Source organism: Dasypus novemcinctus, chromosome 21 (genome assembly GCF_030445035.2).
Source record: "Dasypus novemcinctus isolate mDasNov1 chromosome 21, mDasNov1.1.hap2, whole genome shotgun sequence".
In the NCBI taxonomy this organism is placed as follows: domain Eukaryota; kingdom Metazoa; phylum Chordata; class Mammalia; order Cingulata; family Dasypodidae; genus Dasypus; species Dasypus novemcinctus.
Genome location: NC_080693.1, coordinates 32914179 through 32935351, shown reverse-complemented (window position 1 = coordinate 32935351; position 21173 = coordinate 32914179). Strand labels below are relative to the sequence as shown.

The following is a 21173-nucleotide window of genomic DNA, read 5'->3' as shown; positions in this document are numbered from 1 at the left end:
CAAATTTATTTGGAAGGGTAAGGGGTCCTGAATAGCTAGAAACATCTGAAAAAGAAAAAGTGAACTAACTCTCATCTCCAGACTTAAAATTATATTACCTAGCTATAGTGATAAAAACAGCATGTACTGGCATAAAGACAGACACATAGACCAGTGGAACCAAATTTATGGTTCAGAAACAGACCCTCACAGGTATGGTCAAGTGATTTTTGAGTAGCTTGTCAAACCCACACAGCTAGGGCAGAATAGTCCATTCAACAAATGGTGCTGAAAGAACTGGAAATCCACAGCCAAAAGAAGGGAAGAGGACCCCTATCTCATACCTTATCTAAAAATTAACTCAAATTGGATCAAAAACCTAAATATAAAAGCGAGAACCATAAAGCTTTAGAAAAAATTGTAGGAAAATGTCTTCAAGCCCTGGTGGTAGGTAGTGGATTCTTAAAGGAGATAAGAGGAGGATTGAGATGGGCTACTGATGTTTCATGTATGTAGAAGTTTTAATTAGCTTTAATGTAAAAGTGTGGAAATGTATAGAGTGGATGGTAACACACAGTAAGTAACAGCTAGTTTATAAATGGGGAGGTGGATGAAAATGGTAGTCTAGTTGTATAAATGCCAATTGACAGAATGCTGGAGAATAATCTAGGAACTGAAAAGCACAGTAAACCAAGAGGAGGATGAGCATTGTGGTTGATGGTACAGATGGAAGAGTGTCCTTTGTGAGCTACAGCAAATGCACATCACTACTGCAGGGTGCTGGGAATGTGGAGAAGCATGGGAAAAATACAACTGGAGTGACTTATGGACTGTGGTTAGCAGTAATAATGTAATATTCTTGCATCTATGCCAAAGATGTACTGTGTTGATAATGGGGCAGTATGGAGAATGTGTGCCAAATGTACACTATGGACATGGTAACCATCAGATGATATTTTATCTGTAACAAATGTTCTGCCACATTGTGGTGTGTTGATACAAGAATGTTGTTCGGGAAATCTGCACATGTGTATGATTGTTTTATAAGTTTACAAGTTCTGTCATAAAAATATATTTAAAAAAATAGTAAGGTGGTTTGGGGGGAAAAGTGCACCAAATGTAAGATAAGGACTATAATTAGTAGTAAGATTTTGACAGTATTCTTTCATAATCTGTAACAAATGTGTCACGACAATGCAAGGTGTTGGTGGAGGGTCGATGTATGGGAACCCTGCATGATGTTATGCATGTTTGCTTTGTAAGTCTACAACTTTTCCTATACATTAATTGTTTATGTATGTTCATATATAAATAATATAAAGGTAATAGTAATAATAGCGTCGGGTGGGGGAAAATATTTCAGTCAGTAGTAATATTTTGACAATGCTCTTTAATCATTAGTTTAAAATGTTTAACAACAATGTAAGGTATTGGTGGTGGGGTGAATTATGAGAGTTCTGTATGATGCTATGTATGTTTGTTTCATAAGTTCACAACTATTACTATACACTTACTGTTTATGTATGTTTATGTGTGAGTGATATACTTCAATAAATTTTTTTTAAAAAGGCATGGGAATATAGGGTAATTACTAGAATCTGTTTTGCCAATCTTAGTCAACTATCAGATAAGCCAGAACTAGGCATTCTCATTTCCCTCTGTGATTGGATGGTTTCCTTAAAAACCTTTCATTCTTGTCTGGCCCTGTACTGCCTACAGAGCCAGTCCCCTTGACGTAGACTGGAGCCTGGAATGCGGGGAGGGTGGAGTCTCTCTCTCATTATTTTCCCCCCTTTTTTTTCCCCTTTTAATCATGCTTGGAGACACAAGAATTAGTAACACTTTTTTATTTTGAAAAATAAAAATAAAGCAAAAAATTTTTATTCTTTTAAGAATCCTGCTCATTTATTTCAACACATGTTTATGAAGCACCTATTACCTCTCAGTACCTTGGCAATTGCTGGGAACATAATGAAGGTCAGGTTAGAGATGCCCTTTGTGAGCTTACAGTCTAGTGGGGGAGGTCAACAGGCAATGAGGATTCCGTGTGGTAAGGGTCTGGCTAGAAAAGAAATAGTGAATTATTAAAATTAAATTTTTAATTGTAAAAATGGCTTTCATTTGAGAGGCTTGTAGCAGCTCTCAGAAATAGAATTTGACCCAGTCTTGGTAGGAAAGGCTTCCCAAAGAAACCAAAGACTAGGATAAGACCCAGTGGGAAGGAGGCGAAGGGAGGCTCTTCTAGGCAGAAGGAGCAGCATAGAAGCTGGGAAGCTGGGAACCTGAAGAAACGTTCATCTGGGAAACGGACTTTGGCCCAGTGGTTAGGGCGTCCGTCTACCATATGGGAGGTCCTGGGAGGTCCGCGGTTCAAACCCCGGGCCTCCTTGACCCGTGTGGAGCTGGCCATGAGCAGTGCTGATGCGCGCAAGGAGTGCCTTGCCACGCAAGGGTGTCCCCCGCGTGGGGGAGCCCCACACGCAAGGAGTGCGCCCGTGAGGAAAGCCGCCCAGCGTGAAAAGAAAGTGCAGCCTGCCCAGGAATGGTGCCGCCCACACTTCCCATCCCGCTGACGACAACAGAAGCGGACAGAGAAACAAGACGCAGCAAATAGACACCAAGAACAGACAACCAGGGGAGGGGGGGAAATTAAATAAATAAATAAATAAATCTTAAAAAAAAAAAAAAAAAAGAACATCTATTTAAAAAAAAAAAAAGAAACGTTCATCTGACTCGCATAAAATTTGAAGTGAGTAGAGATAAAAATGAGGATGAATGGAGCTGCATAAAGTTCAGATCCATAAGAGCCTTCATATGCTGAGCTTGGAATTTATTCAGAGGGCAGGGAAAAGCTACCAAAGAATTTTAAGCATGGTGTAAAGTGACAGGATGCATATTTTGGGAAGTTATTGAAGCTGCAGAGTGATGATGGTTGGCAAGACTGGAGGCAGAGGGAAGCTGTTATAATTCAAGGTAGAAATGAGGCTGGCCTTATCTGAAGGCATAAGTTACATTTTTAGGTGCTTTGATTAAACTTAAAGGATGCCTTGATAGGAAGGATTGTTTAAACAAATAAAAACAAAGCAACTGATAAGTAGCTGGTGGGCCAAGGTAAGATAAAAATTTCTCTGGCTAGATCTTTAAAATGATGAGAGATTCTCTTTGCTATTAAATGGATTAAACTTCATTGGTATTTGAATTTCTGTCCTATGATTCATGAAGGTTTGAGTCTTTGCCCAAAAAACATCCAAAACCAATTTTAAAATCAGAAGAAAATTTTGAAGGCCAATTAAATTTTAGGTGACTTATCTTGTACTATAAAAGATGTGTTGTGGGGAAGTGGACTTGGTCCAGTGGATAGGGTGTCCGTCTACCACACGGGAGGTCTGCGGTTCAAACCCCGGGCCTCCTTGACCTGTGTGGAGCTGGCCCACAAGCAGTGCTGATGCACACAAGGAGTGCTGTGCCACGCAGAGGTGTCCCTGCGTAGGGGAGCCCCACCCACAAGGAGTGCACCCCATAAGAACAGCCACCCAGCACGAAAAAAAGTGCAGCCTGCTCAGGAATGGCCCCGCATACACAGAGAGCTGACGCAGCAGGATGATGCAACAACAACAAAAAAAGAAACACAGATTCCCATGCTGCTGACAACAGAAGCGGACCAAAAGAAGAACACGCAGCAAATGGACACAGAGAACAGACAACAAGGGCGGGGAAGGGAAGAGAAATAAATCTTCAAAAAAAAAAAAGATGTTGTGATTATATGTAGTAACACTTTGGCTGTATTATTTGTCACAGGGTATCACACTTGTTTCTAGCCAGGCTGTCAGCAATGCCAGGAAGCTGGAGTGGCCACTCAGTGAAGTTGCAGAAGGTGTTTTTGAAACTGAAGCCCCAGGAGGATATAAGTTCTATTTGCAGAATCACAGTCTACCTCAGTCAGGTAATTATATTAGAATTAGTAAAAGCCCTCTGTTTAAAGGCATCTTTGACAGAAAGCATGTGGGAGCTGTATTTCTTTCTCTGGAATCTTTTTAGGTTGAAATGACATGTCCTTTTCAAGCCAATGTTTTTATCTGTTCTTTGAGAAATGATATTCTTATATTAGAGCTTTGGTATATAACTATAGGAGACTAATTCTCTTCTGCTAAGTGTCTATTTAGGATACTTTCAGCTGCAAATAACAAAACCCAACTCAAATTAGCTTAAATCTAAGAAAACTTCTTAGCTCACAGAGCAGGAATTCTTTAGGTAGGGAAGGTTTCAGGATTAGTTGATTTAGCAGCTTACCATTGGCAGAAAACCCAAATTTTCTCTCTACATTCTATTGTCCACAGGGTTCATTTACCCTAGAGCTAGTTGTAGGTTGTAGGATGGCTGCCAGTAGCAATTGGGCCTGCATACTCCCATCTTCACATCTGGTAAGATGGGGAGACTGACTTCCTGTTGCTCTCTTTTGAAAAGCAGAGCGTAAATTTCTAGAATCTTCCATCAGATTTCTTGGTCAGATATGATTCACATGTCTGCTGCTGAACTGGCAGAGGAATAGGATTATCCCTAGACCAGTCAGTCATACTACTGGAGCCAAGGTCAGTTTCCCAAACTACAGTGCCCCTTCACCCAGTGAGAAAGGGATGAAAAGGAAGTGAGGAAGTGACCACACTGCCCACCACAAGTGGCAGGAAGAAACTTTGCACTTCATGTCTTATTTACTGCAGAGGCCTTCTCATATACCACCCATTTAACTCCTGCTAATTCTGCTACCTGCTAGCCAAGACATTAAACAGATCCTAGAGGACAGCAAGGGCAGTTATGCTGCCATTTCATTCAGTGAAGCTGTGCCCCTGAGTGGGCCTGAGATGGGAGACATAGCTTCTCTTTCCTCTGCCGGGCTGCCCCCGGTTCCAGATGGCCCTTTAGCTGAGTCTGATGATAGGATTCAGTGCTACATGGTGTTCATCTGGTGCTCAGCAGAGAAAGAGCAACCCATTCCAGAAGGAGAGGTTAGTTTAGACTGGCTGTGTGGACCTTATTGAGAGACTATAGTTAGTACTTATATTTACTAGCTATCTAAGGGATTGTTATGGTTATTTTTGTTGATAGGTGATTGTTGCTTTATATATTAACTTTAAAACTTAAATCCTGCAACTAACTCCACTGAATTCTTTTTTTTTTTTTCAGTTTTACTGCTATTTCAATACGTAAAATAATCGAGAGCCCCATAATGCTAAGATGTTTTTGTCCTTTGGAATTTATTTATTTTATTTATTTTTTTTAAGATTTATTTTTTATTTCTCTCTCCTTCCCCTCCTCCCTGGTTGTCTGCTCTCTGTGTCCATTCGCTGTGTTGTTCTTCTGTGACTGCTTCTATTCTTATCAGCGGCATCGGGAATCTGTATTTCTTTTTGTTGCGTCATCTTGTTGTGTCAGCTCTCCGTGTGTGTAGCACCATTCCTGGGCAGGCTGCACTTTCTTTCATGCTGGGCAGCTCTCCTTATGGTGCGCACTCCTTGCGCTTGGGGCTCCCCTACGCGGGGGACACCCCTGCGTGGCAGGGCACTCCTTGCGTGCATCAGCACTGCGCATGGGCCAGCTCCACACGGGTCAAGGAGGCCCGGGGTTTGACCCTCGGACCTCCCATGTGGTAGACGGACGCCCTAGCCACTGGGCCAAGTCCGCTTCCCCCTTTGGAATTTAAATACCTTATGGGGCAGTAATTTCTAATTGATAGCAAAGTCATACCTCTTAGTCTATCTGGCATCTATCCTTTCTTTGAATCACTCTCTACTGTACTTTTTTTTTCTCTGAGGTACTAGGGCCTGGGATTGAACTCAGGACCTTGAATATGGGAAGCATGTGCCCAGCCTCTTGAGCTACATCTGCTTCCTCCTGTATAGTTTTAACCACTTGTTACCATTTCTCCTCATACATCCTTCAGGGTCTGAATCAACCAGGATTTTGCTGGTTTTGAACTGAATGGGGAAAACTAAAATTGAGTCTGAGAATCACCTCAGTCGTGGAACTGCTATTCCAGCAATTAGAACTAAGACAGTGAAAAGGACATTTAAAAAACCAAAGTATCCAGTTTATCCTATAATCAGATGTAGACTTGAAACAGGTCTTTAGAAAGTCATTTTAGGGAAACGGACTTGGCCCAATGGATAGGGCGTCCGCCTACCACATGGGAGGTCCGCGGTTCAAACCCAGGCCCTCCTTGACCCATGCGATGCTGGCCCATGCACAGTGCTGATGCGCACAAGGAGTGCCATGCCACACGGGTGTCCCCTGTGTAGGGGAGCCCCATGTGCAAGGAATGCGCCCTGTAAGGAGAGCTGCCCAGCACAAAAGAAAGTGCAGCCTGCCCAGGAATGGCGCCACACACACACAGCTGACACAACAAGATGATGCAACAAAAAGAAATACATAGTCCCAGTGCCACTGAAAAGGATAGAAGTGGTCACAGAAGAACACACAGCAAATGGACACAGAGAGCAGACAACTGGGGGGGTGTGGGAAGGGAAGAGAAATCTTTTAAAAATCTTTAAAAAAAAAAGTCATTTTATAATATAGAACTTCTGAAAATGTTAAATTTTTTTTGTTTGTCTTTTTTTGTTATATATTTTCAATGACTTATTCTTTTTACAAAATAGTATTTCTTCTTAGACAAACATATGCAAAAAAAAAGGAAAAATAAAACAACACCTTTGTATCTAGAGATAATCATACTTAACATTTTAAAATATATCTTTACAATCTTTTATCAAAAGAAATAAATATGTAAGTAAATGTATATATATTCATATTCTCATTGTAGGGATTCTAATTTAGGAAATATAAACAACCCTATTGTTGGCATGTTGTTCCTAGTGTTTCATTGTTATAAGCAAAACTGATGAATGTGTGTTGAGAGCCCTTCACGCATCCAGAGTTATTTCTTTAATTGCTGGAAGTAGAATTGCTCTTTCAAAAGCGATATACATTTTTAAGGCTTTTTATACATTTTGTCAAATTTTTGTCCAGAAAAGTACCAATTTATACTCTACCAGAGTTATATGATAGTGATTTTTCCCCCAGCAATATTAACACTGTGTTTCTTTTAAAAATTATTTGCCAGTTAGATAAAATACTTGTTTGAATTCTAATTTCTTTGATCATTTGTGAGGTTGAATATTTTTTCATAAGTTCATTAACTATTCCAATATCTTCTTTTGTGGATTACCACTTTTTGCCTTTTGCCTATTTTGATAGTTTCCTATTAATCTTTAAGATGGTTTATGTATTAAGGACAGTCACTTTTTTGTCACATATGTTGCAAAAATACTTTCCTTGTTGTTTGCCCTTTAAGTTTTATTATACTTTGTTGTCATCAATGCCATGGAGTTTTCCATTTTGTGTGAATTATCTTTGCAAATTTTTTTTCTTCATGGTTTTTTGTACCTTTGATGTCAGGTTTAAAAAAAAATCTTCCTCCATTCCAAAATGATATAGTCACCTGTTGTATTTTCATGATTTCATTCTTTAAACTTAATCCTTTAAACCATCAGGAATGTGTTTTGCTATTTAGGTGAAAGATGTAACTTTTATCCCACCAAATGATAAGCCAGTTATCTTAGTGCTGTGTATTGAAAATTGTGCCTTTTCCTACTGATTTCCTTATTTCTTAATTCTTTATTATGAAATAATTTTGTAGATATATACTTGAGCCTGTTTTGGTCTTTCTTTTCTATTCCATTGAACTGTCTTGTGTATTCCTTCTATTTTATTACCCTGCAGACCCTGTATTAAAAGTAACTCTAGCTGTGTCTGATCTTCAGAACTCCTTGAACTACTGGTCTAATCTACTGGGAATGACAGTTTATGAAAAAGATGAAGAAAAACAAAGGGCTTTGCTGGGCTATGCTGACAACCAGGTGAGCAGTCACAGAGAGATCTAACATGTGACTTTGAGCTTGGCTTATAAATGAGGTTAATGTGAAGGTTGTTCCCACAGTTTCTTCACAGTGATTCAATATTTATACAGATAAACCCAATGAAGAAAACAAAAATTACTGATAACCTCACCACTAGATGATATTACTGTTGTTTATGTTTGGGTGTATAGAACCTTTCATAAGTGGAATTGCTGAGTCAGAAGAAATATAGACAAAATTTAATGCTGTAATGATGATGTACTGGCATCTTTTTTTTTTTAGTAACCTAGTCTTTGAGCATAATTTGGGCCTTATACTTTGATCCAGCAAACCTGCTCCTAGAAATGTGTACTCATTCGTGGGCACGGAGCAATGTGTACAGTTATCAGCTGCAGCATTGTTTGTAATAGCAAATTTTAGAAAGAACCTAAATGTTCTATGGATTAGAAGAAAAGTTAAATAATTTAGGGTTCATCCATGACATGAATCATTATGCAGTTGTCAAAAAGAATGAGGCAAATCTTTATGTACCAACATGGTAACATTAAGTGGAAAAACAAGGGGTAGAATAATATGTAAATCATGCTACCATTTGTATTTGAGAAAAAGAAAGGTATATGCATGGAATACATGTGGATGCACAAGAAACTGCTAACTGGTTTTCTCTGAGGGCAGAGTAGGAGGGAGACTTAGTTTTTACTTTATTCCTGTAGTTCCATTTGCATTTTTTAGAACATTTGTGTATAACCTGTTCCAAAAAATAAATTAACAAACAGGCTCACTTTCTTATTTCTTTTCAGTGTAAGCTGGAGTTACAGGCCATCAAAAGTGCAATTGATCATGCAACAGCTTTTGGAAGAATTGCCTTTTCTTGCCCCCAAAAACAGGTAATGTTTGGCACCAGATCTTTTGTTTAAACTCTGTGCATAACTATTTCAACTCGGCTGAGACCCTTGGCCCTTACCACTTCAGATTCATTCTGATTGTGGCTTTGGTATCAAGTTCAACAGTTGTCCCGAGAGTGACTGAGATAATAAAATCAAACAAGTGGTGCCTTAGTTCTTTCTGACTGATCTGATACTCCTTCAGAGCTGATGAGGACCATGCCATGAGAGTAGCATGTGACCCCTAGCTCACTTGGCCTTCTTGTTTTCCTCAAGTTGCCAGACATAGAAGACTTGATGAAAAGGGAAAACCAGAGGATTCTGACTCCACTTGTGAGTCTGGACACCCCAGGCAAAGCCACAGTACAAGTGATCATTCTGGCCGACCCTGTAAGTATTACACTGGAACGATAAGGCTGTAACGGGTTTCTTTTGAGGTGTCTTTTTCTCCAAATTTATATTTTTTTGGTATAGGATGGACATGAAATTTGCTTTGTGGGGGATGAAGCATTTCGAGAACTTTCTAAGATGGATCCAGAGGGAACCAAATTGTTGGATGACGTGAGTCTTCTTTCTAAACTTATATCGCTGTTACCTCAAGGAGATGGCAGTAAGCATATATGGGGAAGGGCCAAAGCATTCTTACTGTCAAACCATATCCTTTTTCCTGCTGGGGTGACCTTTGAGCCAGGGACCTATGTCCTCATTGCCTCTTAGGTGACATCTTATTTGAGCTTAGCATTTATGCCTTCCCACTGCATCAGGCCACCTTGGGAACCAGTGTCCTTACATCATTATTCTCCTCAGTGAATAGAAATGCCTAGCTGCCACCCCCTCTCACTTCCTTAGCTCTTGCTCATGTCTTCTTCACTTGACAGCATCAGTCTCTTCCTTTCTGAATTACCCTCATCAGCATACAAACAAGTTCCAAATTCTCCCATCTTTTAAAAATCTTTTATTGACCTCACATCCCTTCTCCATTCACTTTTATAGCTAGAGTTCTCAAAAACAAAACAACACAAATCTTTCTACACACTGTTTCTCCTTCTTTATAGAGGAACTTATCCTGTACTGGCTTCTAGCACTCAGTGAAAAGGTTCTCACTGAAGTCACCATTGGCCTCCATCTCACCAAGTCCAGCAACTGCTTTTCTCATCACACTTGATCTTTCAGCAGCATTCATAGCAATTGTTTCTTGTTGTATCCCTAGCTTCTGGCACACACCTGGCATGATAATAGCCATTGTTGAATTATTAAAGAATGACTCCACCAATCTACCCCAGTTCTGTCACCTAATATCTGTGTGATCCCTCAGTTTCCTCATCTAAAAATCTGAGTTGGGTATCCACCTCCTAGAGTCATTGTGTGGTTTAAATGAGATTAACATTTATAGAGCTTGACAAAGAGTTGACAAAAAAGCAGATGCTCAGTTAATGTTAACTAAAGCAGGGAATGTATAGAAAATATAGCTTTTATACATTTTACCGTGAAAGAAAATAGAATCTCAGGTAACTTCTTAGTTGCCAAATTTGCTGAACTCTTTCTTTCCTTATCTTTCATACCATTGACCAACTTCCTCCTCCTTTAAGTGCTCTCCTGCCATTGTCATACCTCTCGGGCAGCTTCTCCTTAGGGTTCTTCCCAGACACTTCTCTCTCTGTCTGATCTCAGAATGCTTGTCATACCCACAGTGGCTCTCTTGCTTAGGTCACCTCCAAGTCTGGTTACCTCTGCTCTGAACTTCACCCATCATCCATTCTCTGACTTGCCAATTTCTAGCTTCTAACCCCACCCTGAGCACAAGTATTGTGCGTTATTAAGGTAGAATTTACATAGAATTAAACGTGCAGAAATGTAGTGTTCAATTTGATGGGTTGTGACTGTTGTATACATTCAATATAACCGCTACTCAAAACCAAATACAGAACATTTTTATCTTTGCAGAAAGTTCTGTCATGCCCATTTCCAATTAGTTTCTAAACCTACATCCCAGAGGCAACCACTGTTCTGATTTCTCTCACCGTATATTGGTGTTATCTGTTCCTGGACTTCATATAAGTAGAATCATACTATTGCTGGGTGGCATTCAGTTTTACAAATAGAACATTTTGTTTATTCATTCTTTTGATGGGTTTTCCAGTTTTTCTCTAAGTAAGGTTTAGAGATATAGGCATCCGTTTATAAATCCTCTTGTGGACATATGTTTTCCTTTTGGAGGTGGAAGTGCTGGGTCACAGGGTAGATCTGATTTATAAGTAACTCCCACAGTTACTCAACGATTGTTCAAAGTGATTGAATCACTTTGCTCTTCTATCAGACGTGTAAAGTATGAAAGTTCCAGTTGCTTTCCATCCTCACCAACATTTGGTGTTTTTTAAGCTATTCTTGTGAATGTTAAATGGTTTTTCATGGTAGTTTTAATTTGCGTTTCCCTGATGACTAATGGTATTGAATACCTTTTTATTTGCTTATTGGCCATTTGCTTATCTTCTTTTGTGAATTGTATGTTCAACTCTTTTGCCAATTTTTTTCCATATTAGTTTCTATTTTTTAACATTTCATGATTTAAAATTTAAAATATGTACAAAAGAAGAGAATATAACAACTCTCCATGCACTGTCACCCATCAGCTCAGTACCATAATTTTTCATCATTCCCTCTTCACTTTTTTTTTCCTGGAGAATTCTGGAGCAAATCTCAACAGTGTGCCTTAAATACTTCAGTGAACATTTTAAGGTAATTTAAGAATAGTAAAAATTAAGACATTTTCTTATATATCATATTATCACATTTTAAAAATGAACAATAAATCCTTAATGTTACCTAAAATCCAGTCCTTTTTAAAACTTCCCTGATGGTCTAAAAAAAGTTTTATGCAGTTGATATGCCCCAAGAACTTTTAAAATTAGTTTTAGCTTAATTGGTCTATAGTTATACAGAGTAATTTGTGTGATTCATTGTGTTTACATGAGAAACAAGTCGGAAGACACACCTCTAGTCTATTTTATGTTTTAGCCATTCTCATCACTGCTCTCTCAACATGAATATATTTTCACTCTATCTTACATTATTTTATTCTCCTTTTTTTTAAATTTTTTTATTGACTTTGTAATAATATTACATTAAAAAAAATATATGAGGTCCCATTCAACCCCACCCCCCCCCCACCTCTCCCCCCCCCCAGCAACACTCATTCCCATCATCATGACACATCCATTGCACTTAGTAAGCACATCCCTGGGCACCTCTGCACCTCATGGTCAATGGTCCACATCATGGCCCATACTCTCCCCCATTCCATCCAGTGGGCCCTGTGAGGATTTACACTGTCCGGTGACTGCCCCTGAAGCACCATCCAGGGCAGCTCCATGTCCCAAAGACGCCTCCACTTCTCATCTCCTCCCGCCTTTCCCCATACCCATCAGCCACCATGTCCACTTTTCCCAATCCAATGCCACCTTTTCTGTGTGGACACTGGATTGGTTGTGTCCATTGTACCTCTATGTCAAGAGGAGGCTCAGATTCCACATGGATGCTGGATGCAATCCTCCCACTTTCAGTTGTAATCACTCTAGGCTCCATGGTGTGGTGGTTGTCCCTCTTCAACTCCATCTTAGCTGAGTGTGGTGAGTCCAATGAATCAGACTGTAGGTGCTGGAGTCTGCTGAGGCTCAGGACCTGGCCATCACACTGTCAGTCCAGAGATTCAAATCCCCCAAATATATCCCAAACCCCAACACCAACTGCACCTCCAGCACATTAGCATGAAAGTTCCATGAAGAGAGATCCCATCTGAGTCCAGATTCATCACACATAAACACCATTTCCAAAGAGGGGCCATCTGACCTGGTAGTTAACCCCATCGGCCATGACCATAACTCCCACGGGTCTCTTTAGCCCTCAAAGGAACCAATACCTGGGGGTTGTATCTGCTCTATCTGTCTCTCAGACCCCGCTCAGTTGTGCACAAGGGCAAACCTTCTGCCAGCCTCCAGACTCTTTTTTAGAAACTCGTAGCCATATAAACTCATTTCTCCTTTCCATTTCCCCCTTACATTAGGTCAAACAGCATTTTAAAGTCATGTTATTTTATGTAGACAGGGATATTCTGCTGATCCGCATTGAACCTTCCGTATAAGGTCATTTTCCAGTTGCATCATCAGTTGGTAGTTGATAGTGGTCCCTCGGTGCCAGGGAGGCTCATCCCGGGTGTCATGTCCCACGCTGGGGGGAAGGCATTGCATTTACATGCCGAGTTTGGCTTCGAGACTGGCCACATTTGAGTAACATGAAGGCTGACAGGAGGAAATTCCCAGGCACAATGCTGCTCTAGGCCTTGTTCTTATTTCAGGCCCATCAGCTCACAAGCATAGTCATTAGCGTCAGGGGCTCACTGTTGAACCCCCACTTCCCCCCCGGTCCTGGCCGCTGCACCTGGGAGACTGTCGCTGCTCCCCTAGGGACCACGACAGAGCACCACTGGCCAGGAACCCAGTACCCCCTCTGCTGTGGTTTTTAATTGTTGCCACTATGAGTATATCCAAATATTTTATTCTCCTTGATTGTCCCTACTTTCACTATGCTCAGTGCTTTTTGTGTCTGGACCACTGTTGTGCCAAAGGAACCTCTTTACCTTGGTAAACTCTATTTTTTTTTTTTTAAGATTTATTTATTTATTTAATCCCGCTCCCCTGGTTGTCTGTTCTCTGAGTCTATTTGCTGCGTCTTGTTTTCTTTGTCCGCTTCTGTTGTCGCCAGCGGCACGGGAAGTGTGGGCGGCACCATTCCTGGGCAGGCTGCACTTTCTTTCACGCTGGGCAGCTCTCCTTACGGGGCGCACTCCTTGCGCGTGGGGCTCCCCTACCCGGGGGACACCCCTGTGTGGCACGGCACTCCTTGCGTGCATCAGCACTGCGCATGGACCAGCTCCACACGGGTCAAGGAGGCCCGGGGTTTGAACCGCAGACCTCCCATGTGGTAGACGGACGCCCTAACCACTGGGCCAAGTCCGTTTCCCTACCTTGGTAAACTCTAGACATTTCAAACTCAGTATGTTGATAACCTAATCTTACCTCAAAAACATACCTCTTTAAATAACATAAAAATAAAGGTACTCTTTATTAGGCTTCTTTTACATTGACAGGTTTGTAAATGCTTTATATACATTCTCTAATCCTAACTCAATTTGCAAAATTGCTTTCATCCCCCTTTGCGTATGAGGAAACTGAGGCTCAAAAAGATGGTCACTTACTCAGTTCATACCTTCAGTAAGAGGCAAGACAAGGGCTTGAGCTGAGGTCTTCCAGGCTTTACTACCACTTTTTCCTCCTCTATACCCTGCTTCCTCCCTTGAGCAGCACAGTACTCCTAGTATCCTCAGAGCTGGTTTTTCCTTCTTCTTTTCAGTAAACTTTTTATTTTAGGAGTAGTTTTAGATTTATAGACAGAGACATTTTTATTCTTTTTAAAAAGCTGCTTTATTCACACACCATACAGTCCATTCAAAGTATACATTCTAGGTCTTGGTATAATCAGAGCATTGTGCTTTCCTCACCATAATCAATTTTAGAACATTTTCATTGATCCCAAAAGAAAAACCCCATACCCCTTATACCTCCTTATTATTGACACTTAGCATTGGTATGATACCTTTGTTACAATTAATAGAGAATATTAAATTATTACTATTGACTATTATCTATAGCAGAGCCTTTTTTTTTTTCCTAGCTAGAAAAGGTGTTTTTTCCCCCATTTTATTTGGTAATACACTTTCACAGAGACATGATATTGTTTATAAATATACAGGTAACAGACTGCTGGTCAAAAATCTTAAACTGAAAATGTAATGAAAAATTAATTTACCACCAATTGTCTAAGGGAGTCCCAGGGTAGAAAATGTGAACAGTACTCTGTGATGGATCTGTACAGGAATAAGCTTTTCAGTGCTTCTGGTTTCTAGGATTTCAGACAAAGGTCCCATGGGCCATGTATACCCGATCGCAGCCGCCATGGAGGGGAGGCGGGAGATGGTCCCTGAGGGTGGGCAGGCTGCGCTTTTTTTTTTTCCCGTGGGGCGGCTCTCCTTACGGGGTGCACTCCTTGTGCGTGGGGCTCCCCTATGCGGGAGACACCCCTGTGTGGCCCGGCACTCCTTGTGCGCATCAGCACTGTGCACGGGCCAGCTCACCACACAGGCCAGGAGGCCCTGGGTTTGAATCCTGGACCTCCCATATGGTAGGCGGACACTCTATTAGTTGAGCCAAATCTACTTCCCAGAGCCATTTTTGAATACTGTTTTTCCTTATCCCTAAATTCTATTAATTGTTGTCACCAAGAGCTGTGAGTTCTACTTCTGCTCGCTCTTTTGTCTCTCTGCTTTCCTTTAGTAACAGCTCTTATCACCTGTTACTGCAAAAGCCTTCTGCTACCTTTGAGTCCATCCCCATTGTCCACTGCCAGCATTAGCTTTCCAAAGCATAAATACAGTAGTTTTTAAAACTTTAATCTTTGGCTAGCTCTCCACTGCCTCCAAGACATATCCCAGACTCTCTGATTTGACACAGAGCATGTACCTTACTCCAAATTCCTGTGCCGCCTCTCTTCCCTAACCCACCCTTCATTGCAATCCCAGTGAACTATTTATATTAACCAAAATGTTTCTTCTTGCCTCTCCCCAAAGGTTTTTTCCTTCCTCCCCTCTTCCTCAATTCATCCTTCAAGACTCAGGTGGTTTCTTGGATTCTTTAAACCAGTCTTAGTTGCTCTTTCCCCCCATTTTTATGGCTCCTAAAAGACAAAAACATCTATATCTTTGGGTGTGTTTTCAGCATATCTCTGCTTTTTAAATATTTTTTATTTTCATCAAAATCTAGTACTGAGATTTTACACAAATGAAATAAAAATCCTATCTCTGAGTCCCACTGCCCAGAGGTAACCACTTTGAGCTGTTTCTTCTGGTACTGTTTTTAAATATACATTTATTTCCTGATTTTTAGTTGCAAGCCTCATCTCTTGACTTCTTGCTGAGGAAGATGAGTGTTCTTTCACTATTTCTCTAACCCAGTTAGTTGCTATTTTCCTTGTGGTCTGTTATCACTTTGTTCACGGTTGTTAGAGCAGGTGCTTAAAGATATACACACACATGCAAATATTTGTTTCCATGTCTCTGTCTGTAGCTGTCTGTACAGCTCTCAGTTCCTCAGGCTATATCTTTGCTGCCACCTGTACCCAGTACAGTATCTTGCTTATAGTAGAAACTTTGTCATTTTTTAATTTCAAGTACTTGCTTTTGATTGAATGACTGAGTAGAGTAAATGGAAATCAAACATATTTAGCATCATGCTTGGTTGTATTTAATAGTAACTTTTAAGAAACTACAGTTCTGAGCCTTTATCTCCTTTGCAAACCCCTTTCCATTGACTCAACCTTATGGGATAATAGATAAAAACTCCTGTGGGAATATAAATATATTATGAGGGAAACCGACTTTGGCCCAGTGGTTAGGGCGTCGGTCTACCACATGGGAGGTCCGCGGTTCAAGCCCCGGGCCTCCTTGACCGGTGTGGAGCTGGCCCATGCGCAGTGCTGATGCGCGCAAGGAGTGCCGTGCCGCACGGGGGTGTCCCCCCGCGTGGGGGAGCCCCACGCGCAAGGAGTGCACCCATGGGGGGAGCCGCCCAGCGCGAAGGAGGGAGCAGCCTGCCCAGGAACAGCGCCGCCCACACTTCCCGTGCCGCTGACGACAACAGAAGCGGACAAAGAAACAAGACGCAGCAAAAAGACACAGAAAACAGACAACCGGGGGAGGGGAGGGGAATTAAATAAATAAAAATAAATTAAAAAAAAAAAAATAAATAAATATATTATGAAGACTTCCTTTTTATTTAACTAAGAAGTCTAAAACTAACCAAAGCTTACCAACAGTTCCAGGCTCAATTGCTAAAACATCAAATAGCTTTTCCTATTTGGCCTCATTACAAGTACTAAAGACTCTTGAGAGCCTATCCAGATATGAAGAGAGGCAGCACTTTCTGTTCTGTCAAAAATCCCATTGGGGAAGTGGATGTGGCTCAGTAAAGATGTGGCTCAAGTGATTGGGCTTCTGCCTACCATATGGGAAGACCCGGGTTCAATCCCTGGGGCTTTCTGGTAAAAAAAAAAAAATAGGTGTGCCTACATGACAAGCCAGTACCTGCGCAAGTGAGTCACGCAGCAATCATGATGATGCAACAAAAGGGAGTCAAAGGGGACAGTCAAGGTGAAGTGCAACAGAAACCAGGCACTGAGGTGGTGCAAGTGACAGGGAACCTCTTTCCACATCAGAGGTCCCCAGGATCGAATGCCAGTAAATCCTAGAGGAGAAAAAACACGAGAAGAGAAGACAAAAAGAGAAATAGACACAGAAGATCACACAGGGAATGGACACAGACAGCAAAAACAGCAGGGCAGTGGGAGGGGGAGGGGGGAAAATCCCATTGCCTGGCATGCTCAGTCAGTCTGCCTCACTTCCTTGCTGCAGGTTTTGCCCTTTACTCTGCAGTGAGGATCCACCAGCTGTTGTCCAATGTTCACCAGCATCTCCTGTCAAATTGGACACAATTCCTTACACTAGATGAACACTTTTAATATATTTCTTGATTGTAGACAATGCAATCAGGTATAAAGTGGGCTGTCTTGTTTCATAGACTTAGAAATCATGTTTATTCCAATTCTGTTTTTTAGGCAATGGCAGCAGATAAAAGTGATGAGTGGTTTGCTAAACAAAAGAAACCAAAGGCTTCAGGTTAACAGAAGATATCATTTGGAACAAGCATTTGTGATTCCTGTCCACCATCTGTGAGCCTGATGTATCCATTCATAATAAATACTTACAACTTGGTTGTTTACTGTTATGACTTGGAGGCTTGAGGGTGAAAATCTATGTATTTCAATCTTTGAAAGCTCTGCTATATTTTAGCTATGAAATCCTATTATTAATAGAAGTCCAAGTAGAGGAGAACTCCTGCTATAATCTGCACTACCACTGGAATGACACATTCTGAGTACAACTGTATTAGATCAGTAACATTATTTTCCAGAGGTGGGACAGCTATATTGGGACAGTTTCCCTTGGTTGGGGATAGAATTTTGATAAGCTATGAATAATGTAGAATTTATGAAAGAGTAACTGTTCAAATAAAGCTAAAACATTTGCTTGTAACAATAATACTCCTGGCACCTGATGAAGGATCATAAAAAAATATGCCATTCTAATATCTTATTTTGGCAGATCTTGACTTTTTAAAAATTTTAAAGGAAACTATGTTTCTTGGACCAAAAGATTTGGAACTTTTTTTTTAAGTTTTATTTTTTATTTATTACCCCCACCCCCCCGTTGTCTGCTCTGCTCTCTGTGTCCATTTGCTGTGTGTTCTTCTGTGTCTGCTTGTGTCAGCAGCACCTGGAATCTGTGTCTCGTTTCGTTGCATCATCTTGCTGTGTCAGCTCTCTGTGTATGCGGCGCCACTCCTGGGTAGGGCTGTGTTTTTTTCACGCTGGGTGGCTCTCCTTACAGGGTGCCCTCCGATGGGGCTCCCCTATGTGAGGGACACCCCTGCGTGGCACAGCACTCCTTGCACGCATCAGCACTGCGCATGGGCCAGCTCATCACACAGGTCAGGAGGCCCTGGGTTTGAACCTTGGCCCTCCCATGTGGTAGGCGGATGCCCTAACCGTTGGGCCAAATCTGCTTCCCTAGATTAGGCTATTTGACACCCCCATTTTCCTTTTTTTAAAAATTTTGAGTAGCCAGAGAAAACAGATGAAAAGGATCTAATGCAGTCAAGTATTGCTTTGTGCTGGACTCTGTGCTAGTTTATGTAATTTTCTCTTTTAATTGTCTCAAGAAGAGAACATCATGTTAGATTCCTTAAAAATATATCAGATGATGTCATTAGCCTGAAAAGTATTTAAAAATTTTTTTTGGTACTTCTTTATTTTCTTCTTCTTTTTTTTTTTTAAGATTTATTTATTTTTTATTTCTCTCCCCTTCCCCACCACCCCAGTTGTCTGTTCTGTGTGTCTATTTGCTGCGTCTTCTTTGTGCACTTCTATTGTTGTCAGCGGCATGGGATTCTGTGTTTCTTTTTGCTGCGTTATCTTGTGTCATTTCTCCGTGTGGGCGGCGCCATTCTTAGGCAGGCTGCACTTTCTTTTGCTCTGGGCAGCTCTCCTTACGGGGCGCACTCCTTGCGCATGGCGCTCCCCTACATGGGGACACCCCTGCATGGCACGGCACTCCTTGCGCGCATCAGCACCGCGCATGGGCCAGCTCCACACGGGTCAAGGAGGCCCTGGATTTGAACCGCGGACCACCCATGTGGTAGATGGATGCCCTAACCACTGGGCCAAGTCTGCCACCCTCTTTATTTTATTCTATAGAACAAGTAGATTTTAATCATTGGAAATAATAATATTGGATATATCCATAATTTTTTTAAAAATTTATGCTTCTGAAATCAAGCTGTTACATTATTCTGTAAGACTCATTATTTAAAGTGGTGACCAGGTTCAAATTTTAGGGAAGAAATTGAGGAGATTGGAAAGGGATTAACCCAGAAGATACTAATTCCAGAATAAGGTATATAAAATTACTTGTAAATCATAGCCTCAGCTGTTCTCCCTTGCTGGCAGGTGGCGGTATGGAAACTTCTGGGTGAATTGCAGCTCACCTTATAAGGGTGAACTTATCTTCACTGAGAGAAAAGAATCCTTGCCCATTTCCACATACTTCTCATTGAACTTAAATATAAATTCTCTTAGGGAAACAATCATGAGTTTCAAAGCAAACCAAGTTATATACGTTCCCTCTAGGTAATTGTTTTTTTTTGTTTTTTTTGTTTTTTTTATCTCATTGCCTATCACTTTGTCCCTTGTTGCACTCTTTAATTTTATTCTTCTAAAATCATTGTAGAACTCTACACATTTACCAGGGAATCCAAAAGTTTCTGTCTATACAGTTCAGCTATATTTTAAAACGTTTTAAATTATATATATTTAAATGATTTTTAAACAAAAGTTAAAATAAAAAATAAAACAAAAGTTATTTTCCACCTCCTGGGATGGTGTGATCAATTAGAAAATAAGGCCATAATAAGAAATGTTTTTTCCGAGGCTGGTGTTTTGAACTGATGAAGTTGGAAAGCTCTTCAGTTTCTCCAGAGTAACATTTTCAGAGTAGTAATTTTTATTATTTGAATTGAGGGCTTTTGATATTTAATTTGCATAGTAAGTATACATTCAAACATATTGTGAATTTAAATCCAGAGAAATTTAGAATGGCCACATTGCAGGAGTTCTCCTAGGTTAGCCTGCAGAGTTAGCTGAATACAATCCATGTCTGCCTGACATCTCAATGAAAGTAGCAAAGCCATTGGACATCCAGTGCTCCTTTGTGTGACTCTTCTACCTATGCCACCTGTCAAGCAGCGCCATTGTAGTTTAGCAGCCTCTTTCCAGGAGGGCTCTAACTTGTCCACTGAAATTGTGATGGTAAGAGTTAATGGACAGTTTCTCTATTTGAGATAAGGATAAGATTTCTTACCCTTAGCCATGAGAACTTAATATGAATTTTACTCTGAGTTTAGTGATTAATAAAGAAGTGTCCTTGCCTCAGGCTTTTTTATTAAGTAATAGCGTCATATGGTTCAGAATTCAAAATATAAAAAAGTTAACACTGAAAAGTCTTGCTCTGATACCTGCCTCTATAGTTAACTACTTATGCACAATTACAAATATATACTGTCTCCTTTCCCACAAAATTTAGTATGCTATATACACTATACCTTGCTTTTTTTCTTTCTTTTTTAATGTAATATATCCTAGAGATCTTGCTTCATGGTACATAGAGAATTTCTTCTGTGGGAATTGACATGCCATATTTTCCCTCATCCTCTCTGCTAATAGAAGCTTGGGATGTTATTCTAAACAATAGCCTTGTTATTCTAAACAAAGCTACAGTGAATAACTTTAGGTCTCATTATCCTCATATTCTCATTGTGCTTTCACGTTAAAATACATGCTTGTGTTTCAAAATTGCTTTTTTACACAATCTTAGAATAGAAGCCACAGCTTTTCATTCTAGAATCACATATCCAACTCATCCTAGAATTATTTTCCATGTGTTCCTCTTCATGATAATTTTGTTACTTATCCTGAGGTAGTGGGTAATCTGGTGAAAATCAGAACCCCATTTCAGTTATGACTGAGTGGATACCGTTGGAGGGATTTGAGTTAGTCAGAACTACCATCCAGATGAGCTGCTTAGAGATGAAGGTAATAAATCATTCTAACTTTTTGGCTTTTTAAAAATTTAAACATTTTTGTTGTTTTTCAAAGGTGGTGAGAAGACGGTAAATGAAGG

At 40.5% G+C, this 21173-nt stretch overlaps 1 protein-coding gene across 1 annotated transcript in view; it reads left to right on the top strand.

Annotated features, from left to right (window-relative positions):
- GLOD4 (glyoxalase domain containing 4) overlaps window positions 1–17650 on the top strand; it is a 32518-nt gene extending 14868 nt beyond the window's left edge. Inside the window, exons 4-9 of the mRNA XM_058283789.2 lie at window positions 3778–3922; window positions 7753–7889; window positions 8690–8776; window positions 9050–9163; window positions 9248–9334; window positions 17495–17650. Of these exons, the coding sequence (XP_058139772.2) occupies window positions 3778–3922; window positions 7753–7889; window positions 8690–8776; window positions 9050–9163; window positions 9248–9334; window positions 17495–17560 (636 nt within the window). The 3' untranslated portion in view covers window positions 17561–17650. The remainder of the gene's footprint in view (window positions 1–3777; window positions 3923–7752; window positions 7890–8689; window positions 8777–9049; window positions 9164–9247; window positions 9335–17494) is intronic.
- Window positions 17651–21173: the final 3523 nt, after the last annotated feature.